Source organism: Carettochelys insculpta, chromosome 4, assembly GCF_033958435.1.
Source record: "Carettochelys insculpta isolate YL-2023 chromosome 4, ASM3395843v1, whole genome shotgun sequence".
Lineage (NCBI taxonomy): Eukaryota > Metazoa > Chordata > Testudines > Carettochelyidae > Carettochelys > Carettochelys insculpta.
In genome coordinates, this window is record NC_134140.1 from 48974510 (window position 1) to 48987515 (window position 13006).

The following is a 13006-nucleotide window of genomic DNA, read 5'->3' on the forward strand; positions in this document are numbered from 1 at the left end:
GGACGCCTCAAATAGGAGAGGCAGACCCCACAGAGAATGGATAGATGATGTAGTAGAATGATGCGCAGCTAGTCTACAGAAACTAAGCCACACTGCACTGGATAGGGAAAGATGGAAGGAAATAGTGAGAGAGGCATCAGACACCAACGGGCGCTGAGCCCTCGGTTATTGATGATGATGATGAAGCTGGGTGGAGAGATAGATAAGAGGAAGGGTGTCTCCTCTCCCCACCTATTATATTTTGCACTGCCCTTATCTTATCATAAGTTGTTTTTCTGCAAAAGAAAATATTTGAGTTTAGCTCTTGATATTTTCTAGAGTGTAGTAAACGATGCTTAAGAAAATGTGCTCAGGGCGTCTTTCAGTAACTGTAAGGAATTGCCACCCCTAATAATACTACCGGAGTGCCCATTCTCACTGTAACCACACTCAGAATTTCTCTTAAATACAGAATATTTCTAACTGCATTTTTCAAAGCAAGAGTGAACATAAGGAGGAAAATAATGTGTACGTGATCATGACTCATTGTGACCTCATTTTGTCTCCTTTCACAGGCATGGCATCAGCAGCTGGTCTCCTTTACTTTAAGACTTGGGGTGCAGCTATAGGAGGCTGCATTCTTGCTGTCTTTACCATGTCTATGTGGCCACGACTGATGGGGCATTTTATTAGCTGTCTGCATCCTGGAAAAGCCATGAGTACGGCGATGTTTGTCTATGTCCTAGAGATGATATTCTGTGTGTGGTGCACAGCGTATAAATTTGTGCCAGGAGGAATTTATGCTAGAGAGAGCTCCCACCTTCTGATAGGTATGTTTGTGATCTGGAACAAAGATAACTGAGAAAATTATACTTTTTTTTTTTTTAAGTCTGAAGCAATCATTTAAAGCAGTAAATTCAGTTCTGTGATCCTTCCCCATGCACATCTCCAGTTGACTCGAATGTCTTGGGAGTTATCCATGTGGAAAGACAGCCAGATAAGAAAAATAATGAAAAAAATACAAATCTACAAGTTCTGTTTTGTTTAAAATTGGTGTAAAATATGGGCAGAAATAAAATATTTAACTCAAGCAAAATGGAGTGAAGATAGTCAGCATTCAATGGAACAGAGAGATCTGGGAATATTGTAAAGGAGACTCAGAGGTGGTAGCTGCTAGTAAATGGGACCTGAGTTTGCTGTGTGACATGGCAGAAAATAATGGCCAGTACAAAGTGGGCCTCGCATTCACAGGCACGGGCTCTCAGAAACCATGGAGGTAAGTCTGTCTTAATGGTGCTTGTGAAGTTTACATCTTACCAACTTCATCTTTGCTGTAACTGCTCACCAGCTCAGACCCAGGCATATTGGTGTCAGAGAGGCAAGACTAATAGGCAGTACATCAGTAGGGGTGGGAAGTAGGGGTGGGGGTACAGCAGCACCCTCAGGCTTTGGGTGTGCCAGCGCTTACATCCCTAGTGCTTGGGATCACCACTTCCAGAGCTGCTGGTCTGGGAGGGCTGCACTGCTGGCTCTGAGTTCCACTCAGCTACTGGCCCAGCATCCCACTGGCCACTAGCACCAAGCCCAGAGGCTCTGCTGCCATGGCTATGTCCAGGAAAATGTTTCTAAAGCATCATTTATCACCTATGGTAAACAAAGCCATGGTAACCAGGTATCGTTTTTTACCATGCCCAGGTAAATGATATTCATGTGTGATTGATTATATTATATTTTGAGTGGGGAAAGTATTCTTTATATACTTTACTAGATGCATGGTTGTCCAGGCGGTTTTAGGATGCAGATGTGCTTTTACTATCCCTCTATCTCTTTAAATTCTCAGGCTGAATGAGTCCTGTTTCAAATACTGTAGGAATAATTCTCAACTTTTTATTTACATGTATTATTTTAGCTTTCTTTGCTCTTGGAAGATATCCAGCCTTCACAATTCACTAAATTTTATTTTAAAAAGGTGTATGTGAAGAAGGTCAAATACTCTCAGAAATAATGCTTTTCCAGAGCACAGATTGCTATACAAATCCATCTCTATGACACTCAGAGAGTGTGGCCAGTGGGTGATAATAAAGAAGGGGTCCCTGTGCTTTTCGGTTGGCAACATCCAAGCTAAGAGTTAGAGCTATGGCAGTCAGTGGAGGTACACCAATTTACCTTAGCTAAGGAGATGATCCTCTGAGTCTTCAGAGGAAGATCTAGGGGAGTTATAGTTTCTGGGTTTTTAGCCCTATTCTGTTGCTTACAAAACTTTTTTGTTCTTACACCAGGAGACCGTTTATTACTATATTTCCGCCGCCCCCCACAACACCATGGCTTTCGGCAAAAGTCTTGTTTCTTCTGGTTTCTTTCAGGTGTCAGTGCTCTTTCCTGCTCTCTCCTCCTGTACGATATCCTGCCTTTTTCTCACTGCAGCTTGGGTAGGGAACCACCATGTGGGAAACAATGAAAGTAAGATGATTATGTTCGTTATTGGGATTCTTCAAACTGATTATACTGGCCGAACGCCCAGACCTAAGTCTACTGAAGTCAGAGTCTTTCTGTTAACTTGAATTGAGAAGTTGGAAGAGTACCTTCTCATTCATTTGAATATAGCTCTAATGCTGTGATTTGCAAACATTCATAACACAGGTAATGTTCAAGAACAGTGAGGAAGTTGATGGACTGTTTTACTTACAGCAGCAATGCTGCTGTCTAACAGAAATAAAGTGCAACTTCGTGAGCTAGTTAAGCATAGCACAAACATCCGGAGGCATGTTTCCGTTAGTGCATATTCTTGCATCGCAGCAGAGTGCTATGCTGTATGCTTTAGCCATCCAAACCTCCATTGTACTCAGTGGGATTCTTCGATGTATAAAAAATGCAGGATAGTGCCTATGGTGCGAATAATCTAAATTACATATATGGAGTGGAAAATACACGCCCCAAAATGTAAGTAGTTTGAAGCTTCATCTTTGGTTTTTAAATATGTCCGTATGTAGCTGTGTTTAAAAAGCACAGGTACCACTGTTGGGCGTTAACACAATGCATTGTTTGTCACATTAAACTTGCCTCTGAAGTTGTCTGTTTTACAGACCACTTATGGAAGGTTAGAGGACATAGCTGAAAATCTGGCTTTGTAATTCCTGTATAAACAGAGTCTTGAAGAGAGAGCAGTGCGTTAGTAACAATTATGGATATTTAGAATCCAGAATGTATTTTCTAGCAGGCTAAGGTACGGTAAATTAAATTTTAAGGCGTAAGCTGGTTTCCAGGTGTGTTATGTTACATATTAAAAGGATTGGGCTGATGTGAGAGCTGTATTGTCCAGCAACACCATTCTGTGTTATTTATCCCAGTGTCAATTAGAACATAAAATCTCAGGCCTTGATCTTGCACTTGGAACTGGTATCCTGCAATATTTCACTGAAATGGTTGGGTCTCTGTAGAAGGTCTTACTGGAGCTTGATGCAGAATCATAATGCATTTTGTTTTTAAAAAAATCTTAGAGCACTGTGGTAATGCTGTGGATCTCCCAATGAGTATATGTATGGAGTAAGATAAAATCATATTTATACCATTGTTTCGATTACAAATATACTGATAAAATATCAAGAAGTCCTGTGGCACCTTACAGACTAATAGATCTATTTGGTCATAAACTTTTGTGGCTAAAAAACACAGCAGTTTTTACCCATGAAAGCTTGTGCCCAAATAAATCTATTTATCATTCTTTAAGGTATCACAGGTCTCCCGTGTTTTTACAGATACAAACTAACATGGCTATTCCTCTGAGAGCTGATAAAATATATGTTAAAGTACAAACCGATAGCATCCAAGAAAACTAAAGTTGTGTCAGCATTTCCATTTTAAATAATGAGCCAGATCCTCAGGTCATTTTAGCACCAGATCAAGTTAAGAGTTGGGGGTTGCCAAGCCAAATGTAAGTTGGCGCCTTGATCCTTGGGTGGCTGGATACTTGTATGGTCTTAGGCCTTGTCCGCTCTTATCTGCTCCATCAAGCTACTTCTGCAACAGAAGTAGCGTAGCTGAAAACATACCTACTGCAGCATCTTGAATATAGTAAGGTCAATGGGGGCTGCTCTCCCATCAAGGCCGGCTAATCTTTTTTAATCTTGGTGAAGTACCCGCATCAATGAGCGTGAGCTTAGAGATTGATTTATCACATCTACAGTAGATGTGCTAAATTGACAGCCCATGGATTGATTGCTTCTGCACCAATCCACCACGTAAGGGACACAAGGTCCCAAGAAACAAACGAGAGCGGCTCTCAGTTGCACTGGCTCCAACAGCCCTCAAGAGATGCATAGGAAACGTCAAAACCTAAGAGATATGTTAGTGAAGCATTCTTTCTGGGAGTTTTCTATGCACCATGATCTTTGGCAGGCTACTGCCAGAGTGGCACAAAGGGATGATACTCTGCTCCACTGCCCTTTTTTTCCCAGGAGTTCTATAAATTACTGTTTCTATTTGTTCTAGGCGTATTAAATCTTAAAGTAGCAGGAATTTATTGCAGTTAAGCTTAGACAATATTGTTCTGGCTCTCCATATATTTTGTTTAGAATAGGGATATAGAGAGGTTTTAAACCATATTTTACTTTAAAATATTTTTGGAATAGTCTTATTTTGAGCTATTTACTATGTTTGGCAAATTAAATTTTAATAAGCGAGGAAGATGTATGCTTTGACACTGATGGTTATTGTATGTAATACAGCTCTACGAGTATTTAAATCAAATGCAAAATTATAACCAAAGTATCACATGCATCAGTGAGTTCCATGACATTGAAAAGGATCATCCCCAGCCACTATAACTGTAACTTGTGTATATTTATTGCATTACTGTAGTTTGCAAATACAAATGTCATACCATATGTTACAGTGGGAGCCAAAACTTTGAGTGTCTATAAACTTCGCATATGTAAATTCTCAGCTATAAGGTTGTATTATCACTGTCTCATTGCATTTAATAAGTAAAAGGTGCATGAAAAACTAATATGTTACGTTTGTTACAGGGCTGGTCATGCTTTTTGTTGGATTAGATGTACTTATTGCCTCCAAGAAGGACCTTAATTGTGTATTTCAAGTCAAAGGTAGCCATAAGCCACTGTTTAAACAAAGTAAAAAATACATCAAACTATGTAAGTACAAGTTTGTTTCCTTTCTTCAATTAAGTAGCTCTAAATTAAGCATGCAGCTGAATTGGGAATATGATTTCTGTAAGAAAAAGTAAAGCTGTGCAGGATTTTCCTGAGTCACTTTTATAGATGTTTGTTCTGGTTCTTTAGACATAATTTTTTTCTGATTTGTCAACCTTGATTACTGTTTTTGGTTCTCTATGCCTTAAATATTGAGTCTGTTCTGGTATGGCTATGGTCTGAAGAAGTGGGTCTGTCCCACGAAAGCTCACCTAATAAATTATTTTGTTAAAGTGCTACTTCACTGCTTTTTTGTTTATTTTTTAATTGACTGACTATTGAAATCATAACTGCTGTCACATTTTAACTGTTCAGGTTCCCTTCAGTTATGAATCTACTGTCAGAATTTAATATTGGTAAAAGGTGGTAATCTGACAGAAGTTAAACAACAACAACAAAAAAATCCCAACTCAAAGATTATCATATCTACTGCCCATGTATCTTTCATCTTAAGACTCTAAACTTGAAAATGACTGACATACTAGGGTTTTTCTTTTTTAAACTCCTGTAAGTAAAATGAAGTACTGGTTGGTACACACGTCATAAGAGGCACAGAAAAACATAGATCGCTACTGTGTTGCAAATAGCATTAGTGACATGTTATAAGGTTTTAACGGTTTTATTAGTGAGAATGCTAATGAAAATATAAGATGTGATCTTCCATTGTGGAAAATTTAGGCATGAAGCACACAGGTCAAGAAGATAATATGGCCCTAAACTATTACAGTTGCTTTTCTTGGTTTTTTTTGTAAAGAAACCAGTAACTACACATTTAATACCAAGTGGGAAAATATATAACTGCAAAAGCCTAAAATGTATGGAAGACAGAAAATGCCAAAAACATTTACCCTGGGCTGGGAGAAACCCTTTCAGAGTCAGTGTCTCTGGTCTATCAAATTGCATATGTCAGCTGCACACCTCAGCCCCAGCCACAGAAGGGGGCGTATCAAATGGGGGAAGGCAAGTGCCAAGCTAGAGTTTCACTACATCTGATCTTCCCTACTGAAGCTTGCCACCCCCAAATGTTCAAAAATTATGAGCCACCACCCAGAAAAATAATGAAACCTTTCATAAAAATAATTGGATTCTTTCTTTTTTGGCTTTCTGGTTTCCAAATCTCTATGATGCACTTGGGTCACATTGGAAGCTTTAGTTCTGCAAGCATGAGAGGTTATAAACTTGCTTTCATATTTTGGTTAATCAAGGCTGAAGATCTCACAAAATAACCGCGTTCTGTGAGCTTGGGCTTTAGGTAAAAATAATACAAAACGTCATGAAACTTACAGTAAAACAAAGAGTTGGCTACCCTTTTCACACTGGTGGCACAACTGGCTATCAAAGCCAGACTGTGGTAACTTCTGTTGGGACTGGAGATTAAGGCTCAATGAGCTGCAGCCAGCTTCTGGGACTGCCGTTCTCTACTACAGGTAGCACATCTGAGATGTAGTGGGGAATTGGGGTCACATAGTATCATAATAGTTTTTCAGTTACAATGCCAGTTAGAGCCTAATCCTCGGCTATAGGCAGCCTGTGTTCAGGTGCCACCCTGAGGATCCTTAGCTGTCTCCAGCTGTGATTTGGCAGACTTCAGAAGCAACAGAAAAGCCATGATTTGTATCCTATAAGGTTCTAGTGCTGCTTCAAGAATCTGCCAATTTGTACATTTAGAAAAATGCTTCTAAGGTTTGGCAGGGACTCCATCTTTCTGAGATTTGGGAGTTTTTAAAGCAAACTTATATCTATTTGCTTGGCAAGATAATATTAACAAATTAATATTTCCATACTCAAAAGGATAACTGGTAAAGAGCCAGGAAAAACAGAGCATTTTCTTTTGCCTTTATGAATTTCTATACCAGGTTCTTCAGTAGACATAATTTTAGCTATACTAAGTCTTTGCTATGCAAAGGAAAGTTCTATACAAAAGCCTTCTCTTTCTGCTTTGTTTTGTAGGACAAGAATGCAAAGCAAATAGATTCTTTTTTCTAAAAATATCTGCATTTATACTGACGGGCAGATACTTTCTAACTACACTTCCTTGGGACTGTATTATAACTGACATATATGAAGATTTAACTATAACCTGACAGTCACTCCCATTCCTTGAATATTAATCCCAAGGAGGGGAATCTACCCTTCTAAGTTTAACCAAGACGATAACAATGTGCTCTTCCTCTTTTTCTCTTTTCACAACTAATTCCCTGTGTTTTCTGTTTCCAGTCTTATGGCTGTTTGTTGGTGTGGGTTTGCTAGGATTAGGACTGCGATATAAAGCTTATGAGAAGAAATTAGGTCATGGGGTGAGTTAAATGATTTTTTTTTTTTTTAAAAAAAAGCAACACATTTACATACACACTGCAATAGCTGCAAATAATACCTTACCGTCTTTCCAGAAATACACAGCAGCGAAAAATCACTCAGTACATGAATATGTATTGAATAGCGGAAAATGGTCTGCTCTTGCTTGGGAATGTTAAGTGCTTCTGTAATACAAATAAAAAATGAATGGTGGGGGGGAATGAAGACTAAAGTTAAGTTAGGATTACCTCCAAAACACACTTGTCAGCAACTAATGAATACTGACTGACCCTTTTAGTATGACGTAAAACTGAATATGGGGAAAGACAAGCAGGAAAAGAGACTGGTGCAGAGAACATGTCAGGCAAAAGAAAATTAAACAAAGCAAGATATGGGAGTGGGAAGTGAGAACCCATTGGACTGCAAGGTGTGAATTCACAATATAATGTAAGTGCAAGGGCTTTTATGGTATAAGTATGTTTTTTGGCATTTACAGGATTGGGAGATGTTCCAATTGCTGCTTCTTAAGACAGTGACTTTTTTGCTCTTTCCACCCTCCTTCCATGACGATGAATGTGGATGGTGATTCTGACTTTGAGTCTCTGACGGGGGCATGATAGTGATTTTTTTCAGTGCCTCAGTAAAGCTCTTCTATTATAGAAGAAGTCTGAGTCCACTTTAAGAAAAAAAAAAAAGTTAGGCTGATGCAGGCTTCCCTTCATCTGGTCAGAATTTAACTCAAGGTTTAATGAGTGAATTCATGTGCTTGATGATATTGATGTAGATATTTGCCTGTGTGTTCATGACCTAAGAGCACGTAATAGTGAAGTAAGCAAGGGATTTTTACTCAGCAGGTTGGAAACTCTGAACTCAGTACCTAAAGCTTAGCAGAGTCATAGTAGAATCTGCTCAAGTTTGGTTGAGTTGGGTAGTGTTGAAATGTGTGTGACATTGCATCAGACTAATTTCTAGGGTGACCATTCATCCTGTTATGGGCGGGACAGCCCCCTATTTCAAGTGCCATCCCAGCGTCCCGATTTAATTTGCAAAAGGGGCTAATTGCCCTGAACTCCACTTTTTTAGCAAGTGGCAGCTGCAGATTCTGGCTTCCTGTGGCTGGGGAAGCTGGGAGAGGGACTTGCGCGGCTGCCACCTGGCTTCCCCTGGCTGGGGATAGGAATAAGGGGATTTTGATGTTTGCAGGGTCCTTTCAAAAAGGACCCCCATGTAGATGAGCTGAATGTGATTGAAACGCAGCACTTTCAAAGTGCCATGGCCAGCGGCATGCTAATGAGACACTGAATATTCATTTCAGCACCTCATTAGTAGTTTCCGATTTGGCCATTAGCATGGCCATTTCGATGTTTTGCCCAAGTGTAGACGTGGCCCCAGTGTGAAAATAGGTGATGCAAATACAATACAATGAGAGTGAATGTCAGCTGGTAACCTTTTTGTGATATTTATCCAGGTTTGTAATATATTAGGAGTGGGGAGAGAGTAACCCTCTGCATCTTCTTCTTATTCATTTCTCTACCTTATTTTTGTGGGTACATTTTAAACGTCATGACTTCCTGATTTTCTCTTTGTGGAAATTATGTGCTATTAATAATACCTATCTCTGTGATCTACTTCCCTACTTCAGGAACACATACTAATTAAAATGTGTAATCTTAGATCTGTTTTATGGTACTTGATATTTCAGATTAAAATATAATAGAATTTACCGGCTTTTTAATTTTTCTCTGGTTCTCACAGCCTTCAAGGAGAGACTTCTCTGCTGCAATCTGGCCTTTCAGGTTTGGATATGACAATGAGGGGTGGCCAAACCTGGAAGGCTCAGCAATTCTTCTTAATCAAACAGGTATTTTTCTGAGTCAAACTTTTTTTTTTCCTCTTTGAGATTCTTACGCTTACAAGAAGCACACAGGATCTTTTTAGAGGGACAAGGCAAGAATGCCGCGCTTATTGTAAATACAGTATCGCTAAATTATTTACATATGATATATGTAGTTCAGTTAGAGGAACACGCACATACACACACTGTCTTGTGGTTGCTTATAGTTACCAAAGGTTGCTCACTCTAATCCATTGGCCAGATGGATTAGATGTGGGTGTGGAACCAGGTTTTGTTGATCCAGATCAATGCTCTGATGTTGACAAGACAAGAAGAGGAACCCAGCTCTGTTCTTGTGCACGCATCTTTTATAGCATTTAGTCCACAGTCCTGGTTCTGTCCCACTTCCCCAGGCATGATGAGTCACTAGTCAATGGCAGATGGGTTTGATCCTTTCCCACAGCCCCAGGTTTTTGTGTGACTCATCACCTACAGATGGGACTTAATCTTCCTCTCTGGGTTGGTCACTGCTGTAAAGTCCAGTTTTCATTGTTCTTCAGCCTCCAAAGTCTTTGTTGTCCAGACAAGCTGGCTCCAGAGGGTAACTCTCTAAGCATCCACTTTCACACTTCCAGGTGGCTTTCACACACCCACTCTCACACAGACAGCACAAGGTTTACAGGCTAATACAAAGTTAAAATGGAGTTTTAAATATAATATGGAATCAGGTACAAAGTGTGTATGAATGTAAAATAACCAATATAAAGGGTAATACAAAGGTATAAAGTAGGTAGAATAACAAGTCTAAAGAGTAATACAAATGTCTGTGGTCTATTAAAAAGATACTGTATTGGGTAATACAGGGGATACAAAGCTACAGAGTAATGCAAAGTTTCTACTAAAAGATATATTACTATCCAGAGTTGCTATCCTACAAGCTGAAATCATAGGAGCTAGGAAGACGAGCACCTGGGGTGGGCCGTTGAATCCATCTGCCTGTTAGCACAGGACTGTTCCTTACAGCTTAAGGATGAAATAGTTTCATTTAAACTTTTGTGTGTTTGTAGCTGTTCTATTATGATCAAGTCAGTGATACAGTTACAAATCCACATACTTCACAAAAGTAAGTGGTACCCCCTTTGATTATTTTAAAATTCTCTCCAGCTAGAAATGCCACTTATAAGCTGTGTCTACACGTGCACGCTACTTCGAAGTAGCGGCACTAACTTCGAAATAGCGCCCGTCGCGGCTACACGCGTCGGGCGCTATTTCGAAGTTAACTTCGACGTTAGGCGGCGAGACGTCGAAGTCGCTAGTCTCATGAGGGGATTGGAATAGCGCCCTACTTCGACGTTCACCGTGTAGACGATCCGCGTCCCGCAACGTCGAAATTGCTGGGTCCTCCATGGCGGCCATCAGCTGGGGGGTTGAGAGATGCTCTCTCTCCAGCCCCTGCAGGGCTCTATGGTCACCGTGGGCAGCAGCCCTTAGCCCAGGCCTTCTGGCTGCTTCTGCGGCAGCTGGGGATCCATGCTGCAGGCACAGGGTCTGCAACCAGTTGTCAGCTCTGTGTATCTTGTGTTGTTTAGTGCAACTGTGTCTGGGAGGGGCCCTTTAAGGGAGCAGCTTGCTGTTGAGTCCGCCCTGTGACCCTGTCTGCAGCTGTGCCTGGCACCCTTATTTCGATGTGTGCTACTTTGGCGCATAGACGTTCCCTCGCAGCGCCTATTTCGATGTGGTGCCGCGCAACGTCGAAGTTGAACATCGACGTTGCCAGCCCTGGAGGACGTGTAGACGCTATTCATCGATGTTGCTACATCGAAATAAGCTATTTCGATGTTGGCTTCACGTGTAGACGTAGCCATAATCAGTCTCAGGTTTTTTTCTTGTAATGGACAGGAGTGACTATCTCAATACACTTCTGTAAGCAAATACTGAAGACAAAGTACTGTTGTAGGACAAAGAAGGGTTAGTAGGTGACAGGTTTGTTGTAATCAACCATAGATCCAATGTCCTCAAAAAAGTCATTCATTCAATAATGTCTAGCAAATTTGTGATTTTTAAGCTCTACACTAAGAGGGGCTTAAGCTATTGGTTTATAACATATAAACTAGGAAATTTTGCTTTTCTAGTGTTTATGTATGTGTCTGGATTGTCCTTTCTGCTCTCATGAATGGAAGGGGCCAAGATCAAGTGGCACTGGAGTGTACATTCGAGGCTTTGTAGCATTATTCTCACAGAAGCTTCTCTGCAGGTGCACAAAGGCTATTAGGAGGAGGTGACGGTGATGATGGGGTTAGCATTATAGTGTGTGTGTTCCTCTTCTACTGAGGAAACCAATTGTTCCCCTGAGGAAGGGTTGTCTCCACGTCAATGAGCAGTTTGGAAGCACTAATGCAGCATATCATGCTGAAGTGTAATGGGGGCTACAATGCAATGAGGAGCTCTGGACTACAGCACAGACAGCTCTGACCTCAAGTGCTCTGATTCTTTTGAATTCAGCGGGCTGATACCTCAGCGCATTCAGCAGGCAATCCCCACCTTCAAAGAAAACCAATTCAGAGCCCCAGGAGTTGGAAGCTGGGCCGCTTTCTGTCCTCGTAGTGGTTATTCTCCCTTCACATATAACAATGTAGTCTGTTTTTAACACGAAATATCTATATAATACATATGTTGAAAGTTTTTTTTTCTCATGCACATTAAAACCCATCAACTGAAGCCACCATGAACCAAAAGCACAAACGACAGGATCAGTAACTTACGTTACTTCCTTTGAAAGTCTCCATGCTAGCAAAATGTTTATTTCTAAAAGAAGCAATTCAGACGTCAAACAGTAGTAAGATGTTTCAAGACAAACCTTAGATTAAGGAGTCTTCATTTCTGTCTCCTGGTGACATAGGTGTAACACACAATTCCAGAAGTCTAAGTTTTATATAAATATTACATGACTTTCTAGGAAATTCATAAATTCACTAATAATTGAGGTCTAGCAAATTTGAAATTCTACCCTTTGATAAATAAGCAAACAACAGTCAAGGCAATGGAGACTTTTCCTACATCATCAGCTTCCAACATGCCTCAGCCTTGACCTAGGGGGGACATTTCTAATGGTGAATAAGCAGCTCCGTTACTGTGCTCACTTGTTTCTTCTCTCTATTGAGACAGCCAATTAAAGTCCCAATTGTAAAGGTGGTTTTTGTGATGTCGTTACCTGTCTGTTCTGAATTGGACTCAGACCAACTTATTTGACACATGAACAGTCATCAAATATCCACGGTCAGCCATTATCTGCATTTGAAATGCTCCCTAGAAATTAAGAGTTCTGCCTCTCATTCAAATATTCTGAGCCACCAAGTCCTCCGCTAGTACTATTTTTACTGTACTAAAAACATTCCCAAGAGTTCATGAAGTAAGGCTGAAATTCCATCTTGTGAGGTGCAGGAGAGTCTTCAGGTACACTATTAACAAACAATTGTAGAATGGGCTGAATTATTGGTGTAAGGGGTCCAGATTGAGGGGCCCTAAGTTATCAAGGGCTGGGACCACTTCAGAAACCGCGTACACGATCAATGGATCAGAGAGCACTCACGCAGTGGTGCTGACTGGTGTGTGAGAGAGAGCTGCCTCCAGCCTGTGTGATCAAAAGAATAACTTGGTATTTTTTTTATTGATACAGTTACAGTTTTTCAAA

At 40.4% G+C, this 13006-nt stretch overlaps 1 protein-coding gene across 1 annotated transcript in view; it reads left to right on the plus strand.

Annotated features, from left to right (window-relative positions):
• CWH43 (cell wall biogenesis 43 C-terminal homolog) overlaps nucleotides 1-13006 on the plus strand; it is a 37045-nt gene that overhangs the window by 11899 nt on the left and 12140 nt on the right. The window contains exons 6-9 of the mRNA XM_074991809.1: nucleotides 555-809; nucleotides 5004-5129; nucleotides 7404-7483; nucleotides 9237-9342. Coding sequence (XP_074847910.1) covers nucleotides 555-809; nucleotides 5004-5129; nucleotides 7404-7483; nucleotides 9237-9342 — 567 coding nt within the window. The remainder of the gene's footprint in view (nucleotides 1-554; nucleotides 810-5003; nucleotides 5130-7403; nucleotides 7484-9236; nucleotides 9343-13006) is intronic.